Genomic DNA, 17,621 nt, shown 5'->3' on the forward strand with positions numbered 1-17,621 from the left:
AGCAGACTTTGTTTCGCTTCTCTACAACGAAAAAACCTATTTAATTAGTGGTTGATGCAGATAATATGAAACCTGGGTAATAACCATGAATTTCAAAAAGATTTTTCAAAATTCTTAACATTTACATTATGAATTTCAAAGGATTAACCAATATATGTAATAATATTTTAACCTCTCTTATATACAATAAGTACTTTAAAAATGATACACAAATAACTAGCAAAATTGTACGTAGTATTTTTACTTCAAAATATCACACCCGCACTTTTTCAAGCAAAATAAAGAAAAATATGAGAGAAATTGCACATCAAGAGCTTCGTTTCGGGTGATGCAATTAAGTTTTAACTTTCATATACATTGTATGAATATTTCGAACAAATTTTTCACTGATTGATCACATACGTAATAATCTGTTACCACCTATCAGGTGCTTCCGATCTGCAAAATGGCTAAAGGTTCAAATTCTGTAATGCACTGACTGTTCCTTAAGCTTGTTCAGAATCGGGAAAGTGTCGAATTTTCTGTTTATGGATCATATACGTAATAGACGGTTCATCTGAGCGTATGGTTTCCTAGGCTGTAGAATATATAACCACCATTATAGTTTACCCAGTTCTGAAGGTATCTGAATTTTTAACAAGAAAATTCAACATATCGTTACGAAACTTTTTTATATATACAAAAAAGAAAAAGAAACTATGGAATACATTTAAAAAGAGGATGGATCAATCACTGTTCCAATTCACAAGAAAAACGACGAAATTGATTGTAATAATTATCCAGGCACTTCTCTTAACATTCTATTAATAAGATTAACCCCATAAGCAGATGAAATTATTGGAGATTATCAGTGTGGATTTAGTCGAAATCGACCAGATATTTACCATTCGACAAATACTCGGAAAGAAATGGGAATATATTACCTAGTACATCAACTGTTTATTGATTTTAGAAAGTCTTACAACTCGGTTAGGAGGGAAACATTGTATAACATTCCAGAGTAAAGTCCGAGTAGAAAAATGCGAGCTTCCACGTCGAGATTGGTCTGAAACAATGATATGCGTTATCGCCGTTATTATTCAGCCTTGTTCCGGAGTACGCTATAAGAAAAATCAAAGATAGGAACCAGGGCCTAGAGTTGAATTGTATTCACCAGGTTATGGTGTATGCTGATGATGTAAATCTGATAGGATAACATTCGAAAGAAATGCAGAGGCCTTATTAAACGCTTGCAGGGACATGAGTAAATGCAGATAAATATAAATACAAGGAAGTTCACAAGGATCGTAATGCGGCAAATTATGAAAGCGTTAAAATATCAATTAATACTTTCGACACAGTGGATACTTTCAAATATATTTGATCATTATTACCAGACCAAAATCATACCCACAAAGAAATTAAATGTCGACTGAAATCAGGAAATTGTTGTTATTCAGTTTAAAATATTTTGTCGTCGCGAATTCTTTCAAGGAATTTAGAGCTTAAAATATATAAAATGATAATTATGCCTGTTATGCTTTATGATTGTGAAACATGGTCGTTTACGCTGAGGGAAGAACGCAGACTGAAATTATTTGAGAATAAAATTCTGAGACGAATATTTGGACCCAAGAGGAACGGGAATGGAGAATGGCAAAAACTTCATAAGGAGGAACTACATAATTTATACGGTTTACCAAACATCGTTAGTCATCAAGTCTAGGGGGCTCAGGTGGGCAGGTCATGTAGCCAGAATGGAAGAAAGTAGGAATGCTTTCAAAGTTTTAACTGGAAATCCAATCGAGAACCGTCCATTAGGAAAACCTAGGCCCAGATGGGAGGACAATATTAAGATGAATCTAGCAGAAATAGGAATACAGAGTAGAAACTGGATTGAATTGGATAAGGACAGAAGTCAATAGAGAACTTTTATGGCCATAGAGAAAGAGAGAGAGAAAACACGTTTAAGTTAAGCACAACTGCACAACAAACATTAGTTAGTGGTTAGCTTTTGCGCTTCTGTCGTGAAGTCCGGGATTCAACCCCACATTCGACCATTTTGACAAAAGTTTTTCTTAATTCCATCTGTGTGTGTAGAGATAGTGCGTGTACTGTGAGTCCTGGCCGACTTTCTTTCTAATCGTTTTTAAATCTTTGTTATTACTAATTATCAGCAGTGATGGATTTGCGAAGAGGGTTAGGGTGGGAATGCCTTTCGGGTTGAAGCCTCTACCTCGAAATTATGGAATTTCTAAAACAAACTAAATATTAGTTTTGCCTTTAATCATAAACTTCAAGCTGTCCTCAAATAAAAAATTAGGAATTTTTAGAAAAACTAAGCATTAATAAGAAAAGCTCCTCCTAAAATACTTTTCTAAATCCGCCACTGATTATCAGTATAAAATGGTCTTCAAGGTTGTATCTGGAAGATTATAGCTAAATATACAAACGTAACGAAATATTTGTTATGCCTGTACTCATAAACTTAAGCTCCTCAAGTTAGGAGCTTAAGTTTATGAGTACAGGCCTGTACTCAAGTTAGGAATTTTTAGAAAAAAAAAAAATCAGAAAAGTCCCTCCAATATATTTTCTAAATCCGATACTGATTATTTCTATGGAATGGTATTGAAAGTTATGTCCGGAAGATTATTGGTAAATTATTGCACAGCTACAGTGTAACGGAAATGTTGAAGTACGCTCTGATGAATATATTGAAAAACATAAGTTTAATTATGTGCTAGAAGCTAGAGTACTAAGCTCTAAGAAGTGAAACACGGATGACTGAAAAGAAATGATCTAGAGAAGAAAAAAATGTCGATAATTCAAAAGTTAAAATAAAGTTGTTAAATAGCTTCTAAAATTGCCCTCAAATACTACGTATTTTATATTTACTTCAACCATGTGCTCCATCCATCATGATGGTGAATTCCAGATCGAAATATGGCATTTAGGTCATGAAATCTTATTTAACTTTAGACTATACTATAAGAAAGCTATTTAAACAGAAGAATCATGAAAATGAAAAAAGCCAAAATTTCCAAAATTCTCGTTTTTTTTTTTTTTTTTTTTTTTTTTTTTTTTTTTTTTTCAAAAAAAGCCGGCTATTTTGCATTTCTAGTCCGGAGTAATCTGGGAGTGAGTTCCTCGTAACAGGTTTTTTATTTCGAGGAACTCATTCCTAAACTGTTCCGGGAACTAGGTCAGATGAATCGGTTCCAGTCAATTTCCCTTTCCACCGCATTCTTCATTCCAAATCATTTTTCCTCTTGACAAAACCTCATAACACGCGAATGAGGTGAAACATGCCAGCTTATTTTAAATAAAATTAATTTTACTGCAGGATAATTTGGAGAATGGGTAGAATTTATGTACGAATTGTAGGACAATAAGGCATACTCATTTTTAATGACATGTTGAAATGTCGCCTGATTCTAGGATTAGTGCGTTTATAGTTTCATTGGCAACATTTGTACTTTCCAGGCTTGCATTATTACATAAATTTTAATATTAATTTCAGATGTTGAGGAAATTTTATAATAAAACAGTAACTTTAATCCAAATATAGATGTAAGCAGTTTGTGTTGTGTTGTGGAGTTACAGATGGAATTGTATCTATCTTAACAACGTTTTGACTTTGCTTTTGTTTGCGTAGTGGCAACTGTCACAGTGTTGTAATTCATAAGAAAAAAAAGGAAAATCGATTCTGTGACAGTACATTCACATTACGTTAAGCATATTTTCTCGAAATTTATTGTCTTCGTTTTGTTTTCAGCATTGGTCCAAATGTAAAACTGTTAATTGATCGCCCAGATGGAGTGTATTGTTTCCGAGAACAGAAAGACCGTGTTTATTACCTATCTGAGCGGATTTTCAGTTTAGCATCAACTCTTGGACAAGATCATCTAGTCAGTGCTGGAACCTGTTTCGGAAAATTCACAAAATCAGGAAAATTTGTATTGCATGTGACTGCATTAAACTATTTGGCACCTTATGCTCAGGTTGGTATTCAAGTTGAACTATGTTTTTACTTTTTCAATGACTTATTTTAAGTAATTAAATTAATTTGGTATAAGTGAAGTATAAGCAGAACTTGGTGTGGATATTTAGTGATAGAAACCAAAACATGCATAATCTTGTAACAAACGCTAAATTATACCAAGAAAATTGTATAAAGTAATAACTGTTACTGTAACACGCTCTGCTTTTACAAAATTGTATATTAAATTTGCAGTTATTTACATGCAAATAAACCATTGAGATTTCTGGTGGCTTAAACACATCATGCACTTTATTTGCCACTTTGTGATATTTGCTTCAGCAGTTTGTACATCGCGTTTCATTTGTTCTCACTTGCTTTTATTCTCCGTGTACAGAAATCTGCAAATAGAAATAAAGTATTTTAGTTATTAATTTTTTAAAACATTAATTATTTTCTTTAATGAATCTTTATAAATATATCACTAATGATCAGTTTGACGGATGAAAATATTTTACTGATTTGAGATAATAATCTGGTGTGTTATAAAGGTTAGTTAAGTACTCAAAAGTTGACAACTAGGAATATCTATAAGATTTTATTATTACATATAATTGTGTTTTGATAATCTTCGACACACACAGAATAATGTGTACGTGTTTTTACGCTTATATCAGGAACCAGTGATATCGCGTATATCAGGAATTAGATGTTAGGAACCAGGAATAAAATATGTTAAGTTCCTGTTAGTATTTTTAAACAAGTCTATGTTAGGAGGTTGACATTGTTCCATGAAACTAGAACAGTGGTTCCCAATCTGGGAAGAAGGGGGGTGAAGAACGAGAAAGGGGGTGCAAGCAACTGACAGAAATGAACTGTGAAATTATAAATACATAACTTATGATGACTATTTATAATTTAGTTTTAACACATCTTCACAAATGATATATATATGAGACAAGCCTTTGGCTAGCTGGGGATGCGCCCCCAGACCTCACGTTTGCTCGACCTACGGCCTCGTACTTCTTAAACCCGAATTTCAAGTTTCTTTTACTATCTAAAAGTATTTTTTTTTCCGCAAGAAAACGCCCATTTAAATAACATGGGAATTTCTTCATTCCACCTCTAGACCCCTTAAAAATTAAAAATTTTCAGTTTTTGCAATTTTTTCTTGGGTTAGTCCCGGAAGGCTACAGTCATGCCACGTTTCATCATTCTAATCCTGCTGGAAGTGCCTAAACATTTTGGAGTGTAGAAAATATCCCATGTAAATAACATGGTAAATATTTTTGAGTTTCCAATAAGACCACTCTAAAGTTGGAAATTTTTATTTTTGACGGTTTACTTGATTAACGGAATCGAAAATGTACAAGGATACCTAATTTCAAGTTGTTATTCCAATTCCAAGTACCTAAAATATGAAATTATAGATAAAAAAAACTACCATTTAAATAACATGAGGAATTTCTTCATCGCTCCTTTAGACTCTATCTAATATATATATATTCGCTTTTGGCAATCTTTCTGTTGGATGATGCCCAAAAACCTACAATCATGCCAAATTTCAACTTTCTACGTCAACCGAAGGTACCCCTTTATTTTATGTCACTTCATGTAATGTTATATATAGTTAGGATTTTGTTATGGGAAATGAGCTGAGCGTGAAGTTTACAGCATTCACTAAGGGGGGAGGGGGCAGGTTGATACGGTTGGGAATCACTAAACTATAAAGGTAACCAAGAAAGTTCTGTCGCTTTTTGTGGAGGTCTGTGTTCCATTGGCCCTCACACCGTGAGATGAATGTGAATGAAGATAAGGCGAATGTTAGTTGTTGGTTTGGGTATATCCAACATATTACCTGATTGTGGCAGTTCAGTTACACCGTGAACTTGCGTAAGGATAGAGTGAACATGGCACCTCCACAGAGCGTCATAAGAACGTGCATGCTGTACGAGTTCAAACTGGAGTCAAACGCTGCCCCGGAAGATAGGCCTTTGGTGGGGGTGTCGTGACTACGGGAACAGTCCAGCGTTGGTTTAGTAAGTTTAAGGATGGTGACAAAACACTTGAAGACGCACCACGTGCCGGAAGACCAAACACATGTTCAAAATGAAGATCTTCAGGCAGCAATTGAGGCTGGCAGTGGCGAGGCATGTGAGGAACTAGGACTACCATTCAGTGTGAAAGGAGAAACCATTCAGTAGCACCTTTATCAACTTGGCAAGCACTAAAATGTGGGTCGATGGATCCCACATGATTTGACACCGGCCAGAAGGCAATGTGAGCAGACATTTTCGTTTCTTTGCTATCTTGTGTGAGGAAGGATTCATTTCTAGACAGGGTGTTGACGTGTAATGGGAAGTGAAACCTGTACGAAGCTCCATTACGCCGTCATCATTGGTTAGCATCCCATGAACCGGTTCCAAAACAGCCGAAACAGCACTGCATCAGAAAGTCCTTCTTTTTGTCTTTTGGACTCCTCGCGACATTGTGTATTGGGAACTGCTACCAGCTGGTCAGAGCATCAATGCAACTGTGTACTGTTATCTTTTGAGCCGTGTTCAAGAAAAACTCAAAACTCTGGAGCCAGCACGTCTGAATCGCAAAGGAGTCCTCCTCTTATAGGACAACGCTAAGCCCCGTGTGGCTAGGATCACCCGGGAAACAATTCCGCACCTTGGATGGGAAACACTTGCATCCGCCATACTCCCCGGACATTGCACCGTCCGATTAACACCTGTTCCATTCCATGGGCAGTCACCTTCGAGAACCCTAGTTCAAATCCCTAGTAGAGGAGCAAAATTCATTTTATACCTTCTTCTCTTCACGATCCACGAAGTTCTAACGCGATGGAATCCATGGCATTCCAGAACGTTGGCAGAAGGTCGTCGATGCTGATGGGGACTATTTTTTTGAACTTCCAGGTACATCTTATGTGACATATCGAAGTTCGAAGGTGGTGGGTGAAAAAGCGACAGAACTTTCTTGGACTTGGTTAGCTTCTTCTGAGAATGTTTATTCAAGATCACCTTAAAATATTCCTGGTAAATATTAATCACTTCCTCTCTCAATCTATAAACTATCTGCAATCTGTTACAAAGATCTTAAACGCAGAATCTAAATTTTTGCATATAAAATAACAGGGTTGGCTGGTTTAATCCAAGGTTTAAACCAGCTAGTTTTTCTGGTTTAAACCGAAAAACGAAAAATGTTCGTAAAAGTGTAAGTGTTTGTAAAATCTTGATGAACACACATTTGTGGGTTATCACGTTTCACTCCCGTATATAATTCGTATTATATTCAGACCTAAATTCCCCATTCATTACTCAAAAATGTTATACTACAAAGGCAACTTTTTTTTAAATACATATATAAGTTTATAAATGTCTGTTTTGTGATTTTTTTTGTAGTTATTATTGTTATGTAATTGCAATCAAAGAAAAATTTTAAATACTGTTTCGTTTCAATGTTTACTATTGATAAAATACATCAAAATGCCGTACTTTGTGTGTGTGTGTGGGGGGGGGGGGGGAGGATGTCATACAGACTCCACGAGAGGCATTTAGTGAAATGAGAAGTATTTTTGGTATCTATTTATGTATAAATGAGTTTGAGCCAAAGTAGACTCAAATAATTCGTATCTTTATTCACTTTTCTTACTGATATGCAAATTAAGTCGTTGTATTTCTTTAATTTGGACCAATAAAAGTCCCTGTTAAGTAGCTTGAACTAAATTAGTTCTTCTGTACTCCGTAGTACTTTGAAATTGTCCATATGTAATTCGGTGTAATGGTATCATTTGTGCAACTGTTTATCTTTTTGTTCTTCTGAAATGATTCTTGACAGTTATATTAAGAAGCATGTAAAGATCAGTACAACGTATTTTTTTTATTAGGATTTCTTCGTGAGTGAGTTGGCAGAAGTATCGAATTTGTGTCCAATTAGTCCTGGTTCCGAGTTCAAATATAGGACAATTTCTCTCGGATGTAACTCGAAAAGTGGTTTTTATTCCGCTTTAAGCTTATGTGACTCCTTCCAGCATGACTCGGTTGTTGCATAATAACATCAAGGCGAAACAAACTTATTTCTGTCCATATATGATATGAATATATAGAGCAAATTATTTAAACCAAAAAAACCTGGTTTAAACCAAAAAAACTTTTTTTTGTTTTTTTTTTCAATAAAAACCATGGTTTTTGCCAACCCTGTAAAATAACCTCCTCTTTGCAGAGTCTCACTCAACGCATGTTAGAAAAACTTTCAACATTTTGTGCCCTCTATTCCTCTAACAGGCTTGAATGGTGACGACTAGATGGGAATTTGAGAGAATATTGCCAATAACATATTTATATGTTTACGAATAAATCATGCTGCTTTGAAATAGAACAGGAAATTTTAGTTTGCTTATATTATTCGTTAACTGGATTATGCTGAAAACAAGTCATTCACATGAGTGATTTGAATTCTGAGAGTGATGTCCGATTGTTATGAATGAAAAGTAGCTATTATGTTAACATCTATTCATATTTGATACGATTAAATTAAAATATTTTTCATAAAATTAAAAGATTAATCCTTCTATAGATCTAGTTTGTGGTAATCATTTCCAGGGACAAGATCCTGGAATGCGCATCAACTAGTACCGATTTGATGAAGGACCTCTCCAGTTCTTACAGCGCAGTCCATTTATAACGAATTTCAAGGAATCAACACAGTGTTCTTTATACCCGCAACGAAATTAAACAAACTCATGTATTTTTTTCGAATTATGGGGGAAAAAACAAAGGATTGGATAACAAGCAGATATACAAAAAAGAATATAAAGCAGTATAGCATTACATCTGAAGATAATTTTATTAATTGGGTTGTTATCTAGCCTATCGTACATACTGCAGTTCTTTCTACCTATTCAAGCACACTTGAAGAAGTATGTAATTTTCTTCTAAACCGTGACTACTGCTGTTGTTCGTAGCACGTCGCTTCCACTTCCTCGAGTGCCCGAAATGCATTATCCGGCACCGTGTTACTGTGTTCGAAAAGATAGCGTTGCAAGTTTTCCAAACTTTGGATCGCTTCTTTGGAACTCACGGTTGTTTCACATTTTCCACTACTTCCTCATCATCGGAATCTGCTTCTTCCTTCGTAGCCTCCCGCACGCTTTCCGCAGTTGAATTACCAACATCGGTCCTCAGTTACAAGCGCATCACCTGCAGCGACGTACTCGAGAAAGGTAATTCCCAGTGTCGCTGTTTCGTGAAATTTACTCCCAAGTTTCAGGGTCAACAGCCTCTTTTGTCACATTTGTAGCAATGACATCAGGTTCATCACGAAGAAAATTTGCGTGGCGCCAATAATTTGCGACGACCTGTGACTTCAACGTACGCCATGCTGCTGCGAGCATTTAAATTGCCACATGAAGTTCCCCTCTCAAGGCGGATGTTAATTACATCACTTCAGGCACTCTCTTGCGGTAATGGCATTTCACGGCATTTATGATGCCTTGGTCCAAAGGCTGCATCTTGAAATGCAAGAAGGATGAAGGAAAAGAAGGGTTACAACCGTATTGTGTGCGGTGCAATAGTTCAAAAGTAACAGAACGTTTCTTCCTGCGTTTTCCATCTTATCGAGGTCCAGAAGCCACTCACGAAAGATTTCCTTCGTCATCGACGCGTTCTTGTTGGCATAATACTTAACAGGAAGATAATTAACTCCCTTTAAACAACGTGCTCGTGGGTTTTCTCGGGGCTCTCCCGTTTCCTCCCACTTTCTTCATTCCACCATTTCACTCATCTCTCATCATCACCGTCTCCTTTAGCCTAACCGGCATAACCGTGGGACGTAAAACTCAAAAATTTCATTTCATTTTCCCTTTAAACAACACGGATTTTTACACTTTCCTACAACAAGTAACTCTTGCAGTCTGACCCGTCACTGTTGCAGCACAACAAGCGGTAATGCAAACTTTACTGATTTTTCTGCCTTCACACTTGTCTCCTCTAACAGAGAAAGTCTTTTGTGGCAAAAGCTGGTATAAGAGCCCCGTTTCGTCCACATTTTAAATGTCACACACGCCGAGCTTGGATAAAATATCCTGGTACCTTTTCTTCCATTCCTCTATAATGCCATCATTCACTGAAGCACTCTCACCACAAACACTCTTCAGTCCGATGTACCACTGTAGCCAACCATTTTTGCTTTGTCTTTGAGTATCGGTCCACTGACTGGAATATTTTTCGCCTTTACATCGCAAATGCAGCTAAGAAGGCCATCTTCAACGTCACTATACACAGCACCACGCATTTTCTTCCTATTCACAGCCAAATAGTTTTCATTTAACTTCTTTCTCATTTCCACTTTGTTTCTTAAAATTGTTGAGAGCGTGTTCGGCGGAATTTCATATTTTTTAGCAATCGCACTTTTCTTCGATTTTCCGTCTTCAACTTCGTCTATAATTTTACTTTTGTTTGAAGAGATATGCCTTTCCTTTTGTTTGCCATCTTTCAATCTAGCTATGCACAAAGACGAGTTAAAAAATCAACTTCGGGTGTGTTCCTACCTTGCAGCTATCGGAAAACACACTTCACTTTCTCTCCGCGTCTAACACAATGACCTCCAGTGAAACCAGAGATGTATTTTTAACCTCAACCATGAACTCTGGTGGACGCGCGTTGCCGAAAATACCTGCACCCGGGGCGGTTTCTGCTGTCATCCGAGTGGGACGGGGAGGAGTGTGTCATGCATGGCTTGCACAGCGACAACAGCTATGAAAATCAGTTTTGCGGTACCTGTGTTATCTACCAGTATATGAAAAGAAAACATGATCCCATTCTGAAAACTTCGCTTTATAAGCGGTCTTTATGGAAAATATTGTTGGTAATATACCGTCATTTCTTCCATGTTTTAAATAGGTGGTGTGACGGGGATTTCATTTATCTTCGTAATATCCAATAATTCGCTTTTTCCGAAAATGAAATGAAATCTTTGAGTTTTGCGTCCCACGATTATGCCGGCTAGGCTAAAGGAGACGGTGATGATGAGAAATAAATGAGAATGAAGAAAGCGGAAGAACCCCGAGAAAACCCCCACACACGGTTTTTGTCCACCACAAACTTCACTTGTGAGCGGAATCGTTATTTCCAAGTTCGTTATAAGTGGACTGCTGTAACTATCCATTATTAGGATAAGAAATGGAATTAATTTAGATCAGTTGTACTCGGCAATACCTGTATTAAAATAAGACGGGACCTTGCTGTTGTTTCGTAAGTAATTAGTATATAATATAGATAGCGGGAATGAGCTACGCATTGCGGTAAGGTAAAAACTATGATCCCCCACCCTCCCACCCAGAGACAAATTTATTCCATATTCGATTATTATATAACTTACGTTATCATAATTTTCTGCTGATTTATTATATTGGTGTAATGATTAAAGTAAAACAAAATAGATAAAAGGTATTTTTACTATTTCAGATAGTTATGTTAAGAAAAACTTATATTACTTTGCTGTTTTTTATTGCATTTGTTTCAGTATAAAATTTGGGTAAAACCTGCAGCAGAACAGCAGTTTTTATATGGTCATCATGTAATGAAGTCTGGCTTAGGAAGGATCACGGACAATACACCCAAGTATCAAGGTGTTATTGTTTTATCTATGAGTGATTTGCCTTTGGTAAGATAATCTATTCAAAATATTTGTATTCATCAGTTTATATTGTTAGGTCTTTTAAGATGTTCGTAGTAATACAAATACCGTAAAGTCTCTCGTAGCCAGCAATACCAAAACAATGGCATTTTTGTATTTTTCATTGATTCACCTCGGGTGGTGAGTCCAGAACAAACGCTTGACACAATACCTTACTCTAAGCAGCTCATTGACTAAGAGAGGGGGCCGCGGTGGCTCAGTGGTAGAGCGTTCACCTGTGGTGCATGTGGTCCTTGATTCGATCCCAGCTCGCGCCAAGTGAACTTTGTGGTGGACAATCACCGTGTGCGTGGGTTTTCTCGGGGTTATCCCGTTTCCTCCCACTTTCTTCATTCCACCATTTCATTCATTTCTCATCATCACCGTCTCCTTTAGTCTAACCGCCATAACCGTGGGACGTAAAACTTAAAGATTAATTTCATTTCATTTCATTAACTAAGAGAAATCACTTTTTTTTTGTACGTTACGCGGCCGGAACTCGTGCTACAAACTTTACTCGCAAATAGTTCAGCGTATGCCGCTATACTGAGTTTGCATAAAGACATTTTAAAATCTTCGTTTACGTGATGCCGCTTAAGGCTAGGAGAAATGTTCCCACGCTTAAATTGCAACTTGAATTGCTTGAGATAACGGTGAGAAGAGTTAGCAGTTCGAAATCAATGAAAATAGGTATTAATAAAATTGGAAGTACAACTGCAATCGCAATATATAAGCATGTAAGTTCTAAAAATATATAGTGTTTATCCAATTATGCGGCGAAACCTGGTATCCGGAAGCGGCCAAGTTTTGCTATTGTCAGTTACGAGATATCTTACTATACTGGAATACACTCAGTCTTGAGTTCCTTTTAAATTTTACGTAGGAGCTCATAATGTTAGAGCAACTTATGGTGGATTAATGAAGAAATTGACATGCAAAAAATATATTTGGATATGCGCTTGAAATCTGATAAGTTTTTGAAGGGTGCAACTGAGGATTAACTCTATAATTGCAAAATAGAATGTTTCAACTATAGAGTATAGGTTTTTTTTTTCTCTAATGAAAACTTATTAATCTGCATATCTTAGACCAAATGATCCGTTTATATCACAAGTGTAAGCTCTGAGAATTTCGGCATGCATGTGCAGTTCTAAGCACTTTCCCAGTCTGTACCTTTAACCATCAAAGTACCATATTTCTTAATATTTAATTTCGTTTTTTTTTTGTTTGTTTGTTTGTTTATTTATTTGTTCTTATTTATGTGTTATAAAGTCTATTTCACTGAAGATAAAGAACGTGGACGAAAACAATTCTTTTGCAACTTATAATAATGAGTAAAAGAATGAAAAATATTTATTTTTGTACAAAATGACGTTACTAACGTTAAATTTGAACATTCATTTTGTTACGATTCGAAAACCATATATATTATTTACTTCTTTTTCTTCTGCTCATTATTGTAAGTAGTAAAAGTTGCTTAACATTTCGTGCGAATAGATTTTATAACGGATAAGAACAAATAAACAAACAAAACAATAACGAAATTAAATGCAAAGGAATATTGTGATTTGATGGTGAACAGTACAGATTGAGCAAGTGTGAGCATTATAGTTTTTTCCTTTTCAAAAGAAAATTTTCTTTCATTGAAAGAAAAATTTAATTTCATTAAAAGTCTCGAGTCTCAGTCATCAGTTTCTTCTTGGACATTATATAACCTCTGTCCTAAAAGTTCAGTGAATAAGGTCATACTGCTCACATCAGCGCTGCAAGTGTGCTTATCGTGTGTACACAGCAAATTGCATGAGGGTGTAGTGCACGCGGTCGAAACCAAAAATGGATACGAAAATGGAGCAGCGAACGAATATCATGTTCTGTTTCAAATTTAGAAAATCAACGAAAGAGACTTACGAAATGCCGACAACTGTACGAAGAACGTGCTGTCTCTTTGTAGTGTGTTTGGGTGGTTTATATTTGGTCTACGAATTAATTCGTGCGGTTGGTACGCACACATTGAAGCTGTAGTACAAACACAAAATACATAAATACCTTAAGAAAAATATTGTCCATCGCTAGCCACTACTTTCGCCCATCTGTCAGGCAATGTACGGATTCCGTGGCGAAAGAAGTCCTCATCCTTGGAAGCGATCCAGTCAGAGACCCATGTTTCGATATCTTCTGAAGAAGTAAACCGCTGTCCAATCAAATCGTTGTTCATGCAATCGAACAAGTAGTAGTCCGAAGGAGCAACGTCTGGTGAATACGGCGGGTGGGGTAAAACTTTCCATCCGACATTTTCTAAATAGGTTTTGACCGGTTTTGCGACATGTGGGCGAGCGTTATCATGTTGAACAATAAGTTTATCATGTCTGTTCTCCCATTCTGGTCGTGTTCTGGCCAGAGCTTGCTTCAAACGCATTAATTGTCGTCGATAACGTTCTCCATTCATAGTTTCACCCGGTTGCAGCAGCTCATAGTACACCACACCTTTCATATCCCACCATATGCACAGCATAACCTTTGCACAGTGAATATCTCGTTTTGGTTGTGATGGACCTGGTTCACCTGGTTTCACCCAGGCCTTTTTTCTCGTTTAGGGTTCTCGTAATGGATCCACTTCTCATCACCCGTAATAATTCGATGCAGAAACCCCTTTCTGCTCTGTCGTTGAAGCAGCAATTCGCAAATGGTTTTTCGTCTTTCAACGTCTCTGTCTTTCAATTCATGTGGAACCCAATGTGACATCTTTTGAATCATTCCCATGGCTTTCAAGCGTTTGGAGACTGTTGTTTGATCAACGCCTAATGCTGCTGCAAGTTGTTCCTGCGTTTGACACGAATCCTGCTCGAGCAATGCTGTCAATTCTTCGTCTTGAAATTTTTTTGGCTATCCAGCTCGCTCTTGGTCTGCCAAGCCGAAATCACCACTTCTAAACCGTGCAAACCACTTCTGACACGTTCGCTCAGCTAGAGCATGGTCACCATACACTTCCACCAAAATACGATGACTTTCAGTCGCACTTTTCTGCATGTTAAAGTAATGCAGCAGGACACCCCGCAAAAACACTTTATCAGGCACAAATTGCGCCATGTTCACTTAACTACAAACTGGTGTTGTTGACGCTTTAATCCACTGCCCTATACTACGAACGATACGCGATGACAGGGGTTTGCAACACATGTGTGTATACACGGAACTGTGGGACGCTCCGTTCGTTGCGCCATCTCTTGTCCACCCGCACGAATTAATTCCTAGACCAAATACGTTTTCGAGAAGGGTGGGACACCGTGGAAGATGCTCTCTGAACTGGCCGGCCTGCAATTCCAAGGACACAGGATAACGTACAGAAGATGAAGGAACTTTTGGTCCAGGATTGTTGTGTGACAGTGCGAATGATAGCAGAGGAAGTGGATATTGTCGTGAGACGGTCCACCTCATCGTGACCCAGGATTTGGGTAAATGTAAGCATGCTCCCGACTCGTGCCCCACACTTTGACTCCAGAACAAATACAACTTCGGCTTGACGCCTGTAGGGACCTCATCGATATGGCAGATAGAGACCTGGTACCTGAGATACGACCCAGAAGGCAAGCGAGAAAGTATAGAGTGACTGCTTCAGGGTCGCAGGAAAGCGTGAAGGTGTGAAGTAAGAGATCACGCATCAAGATAATGCATGCGGTCTTCTATTCTGAGGATTTCATCATAAAGAATTCCTCTCTGAGGACACCACGTTAGAAGCTGCAACGTACGTGGAAATGATGAAATGTCTGCTGCAACGAACCAAGTGGGTAGGCTCCCAGTACGCCAAGCAAAGCGACTGAATCCTGCTTCACGACAGTGCTTGGTTACACACCGCATTTCTGCCTTTCTGTTGCACGAGTTTCTGGCCAAGAGGGAAGTTATGTCATTCAATAACCAACCCTACTCTCTAGACTTGTCTCCCTTAGACTTTCTCTTGTTCCTCAAATTGAAGCCAGCCCTGAAGACCCACATATTCCATCCAAAAATATGTATTTCAGCGATGTGCATTGGATAGGCAATGGATATCGTATGGGGGCATAATTCCAGGCATACTCCCAACAGGAATTCTCAGATGTGCTCTGACTTCAAGGTGGGTCCGAATAAATCAAAATATCAGCATTGCCAGTAATAAACACGGAATACTTTGGTGTGAAGTCGGAAATGTTAGGGACCGCGGCACCACGGTTCCTCGTGTTCGGAATAACGCTTGCTGCGATGTTTTGTTTCACGCTTATACGTGAAATATGCCGTGAAAAATATATCGCGTTATCCAAAATACGACGAACTGTGAAGCTAGCGGTTCCTAACACTTCAGACTTCCCGCCGAAGTCCCATCTTGAAATCAGAACATCCGAGAATTCCGTTGGAAGCATGTCTGGGAAGTATACCCCGTAGGGAATCCCTTTCGCAGACATAGTTTGTTGGTATAGTTCATTAACACTCTGTGTATATACCGGGTTATCATAAAATAATTATCACTGTTCAGAGAGCTCTGGAGACATAACCACTTGACAGAATGCAACCAGACTTGGTAGGAGTAGGCCTATATTTGGAAACATGCATAAGCGATTGGTGTAGAAAAAACAATTAGTTCAAATGTTTGCCACCAGAGGTAATTGTAGCTCTGTACAACGCCAAGTAAGTGCAGCATGGACGAAAAACGATACTAAGGATGCTAAATGAGAAGAAAGGCTGTAATTTTCTCTCATGTGGTTTTCGTTACATTGTCCGCGCTATTTAACACCCCGTGAGCAGTGTCGGTCTTGCGGGGGGATTTTGGGCTGAAGCTTCACATCTGCTCTTTATTTAGAAAAATAGACCTGAAAAATAATGTAAATAGTCCTGGAAAATCTTGGAAAATATTTAGAATTCAAGAACAAACATTTAGTGGGCACCCTGTAAATTGTATAAGTTTTGTCATACAATGTGTAAGTTTTCTGTTTAAGTATTAAGTAATAATATCTTTCCTTTTAAAAAATCTTGAATTAGGAATTTTTTTTATTATTATTTATTAAGAGCTACATAACAGTAAGAGTAATAATAACAGTACTGAGAAAGTTTCTTTTTTCCTCAGGGTTTTGGTCTTGCGGCTAAGTCTACAGCAGAATGCAAGCATGCAGATCCATTGACAATAGTTTGTTTCCACCAAGCTGATATTGGTGAATATGTTAGATCGGAAGATGCATTGATATAACTAGAACTAAATGTGTATGTCAATTCCCTGATACTAAGGAACTGCATAATATCCCTACGTGTTAATGATATTGTTGATTTAGAAATGACACTATATACGGAGGGACTTGTGCCTACAAGATTTCTTACTCTTATTGCACATTTAACAGTGACCATTATAATACTGTGGGATCGAGATGAAAACATTAAATCTTGTTTGCCGTTGGAATATGCAAATGATGAATACGCAGAGAAGGACGTACAGATGACAGTGGGGCTGAGCATCGCAATTGCTTTGCTAGGTTTTGAAATTCTTAGTTTCTTATCTGGAATGTCAATGTTTATGCCAACTGTTGCTATGATATCTGTTGCATCTCATGCCAGTGCTTCAGTATTACTTACTTACTTTTTGATTGATGAATGGGATTGCAACCTGTATTGGTGGGTGTTTGCATTTTGCAGTACATTACCGGCAATAGTGGAATGTATGACGTTGATTGCTGTCTTGGCATTGAAAAAAAATTAATAAAAATCGTATATACACAGTGAAGTGTTAATAAGTCAGAATAAATGATTAATACAGATAATTAGTTTCAATTGCATCCCAGTTTAGGTGACGGAAGGCATAATGATTGTTACAACAACTTTAGTATTAGTCCTAGATGGAAGCTGAGTGACGACTGGAGTAATACTGCAGTTTTTTTTTAATAAGGATATTATTACATTATTTCCATTAGTTCGCCGATATAAAGGCAAATAAGTATAATGGTATTTTGCAAAACAAAAAATA

General features: G+C 37.4%; 1 protein-coding gene across 1 annotated transcript in view; it reads left to right on the forward strand.

Moving 5' to 3' along the window:
• Positions 1 to 17,418, forward strand: part of LOC145671248 (60S ribosome subunit biogenesis protein NIP7 homolog) — a 37,988-nt gene extending 20,570 nt beyond the window's left edge. The window contains exons 2-4 of the mRNA XM_081740163.1: positions 3,755 to 3,980; positions 11,489 to 11,629; positions 16,734 to 17,418. Of these exons, the coding sequence (XP_081596289.1) occupies positions 3,755 to 3,980; positions 11,489 to 11,629; positions 16,734 to 16,853 (487 nt within the window). The 3' untranslated portion in view covers positions 16,854 to 17,418. The remainder of the gene's footprint in view (positions 1 to 3,754; positions 3,981 to 11,488; positions 11,630 to 16,733) is intronic.
• Positions 17,419 to 17,621: the final 203 nt, after the last annotated feature.

The sequence above is a fragment of the Thermobia domestica genome, chromosome 15 (genome assembly GCF_964235325.1).
Source record: "Thermobia domestica chromosome 15, izTheDome1.hap1.1, whole genome shotgun sequence".
NCBI lineage: Eukaryota > Metazoa > Arthropoda > Insecta > Zygentoma > Lepismatidae > Thermobia > Thermobia domestica.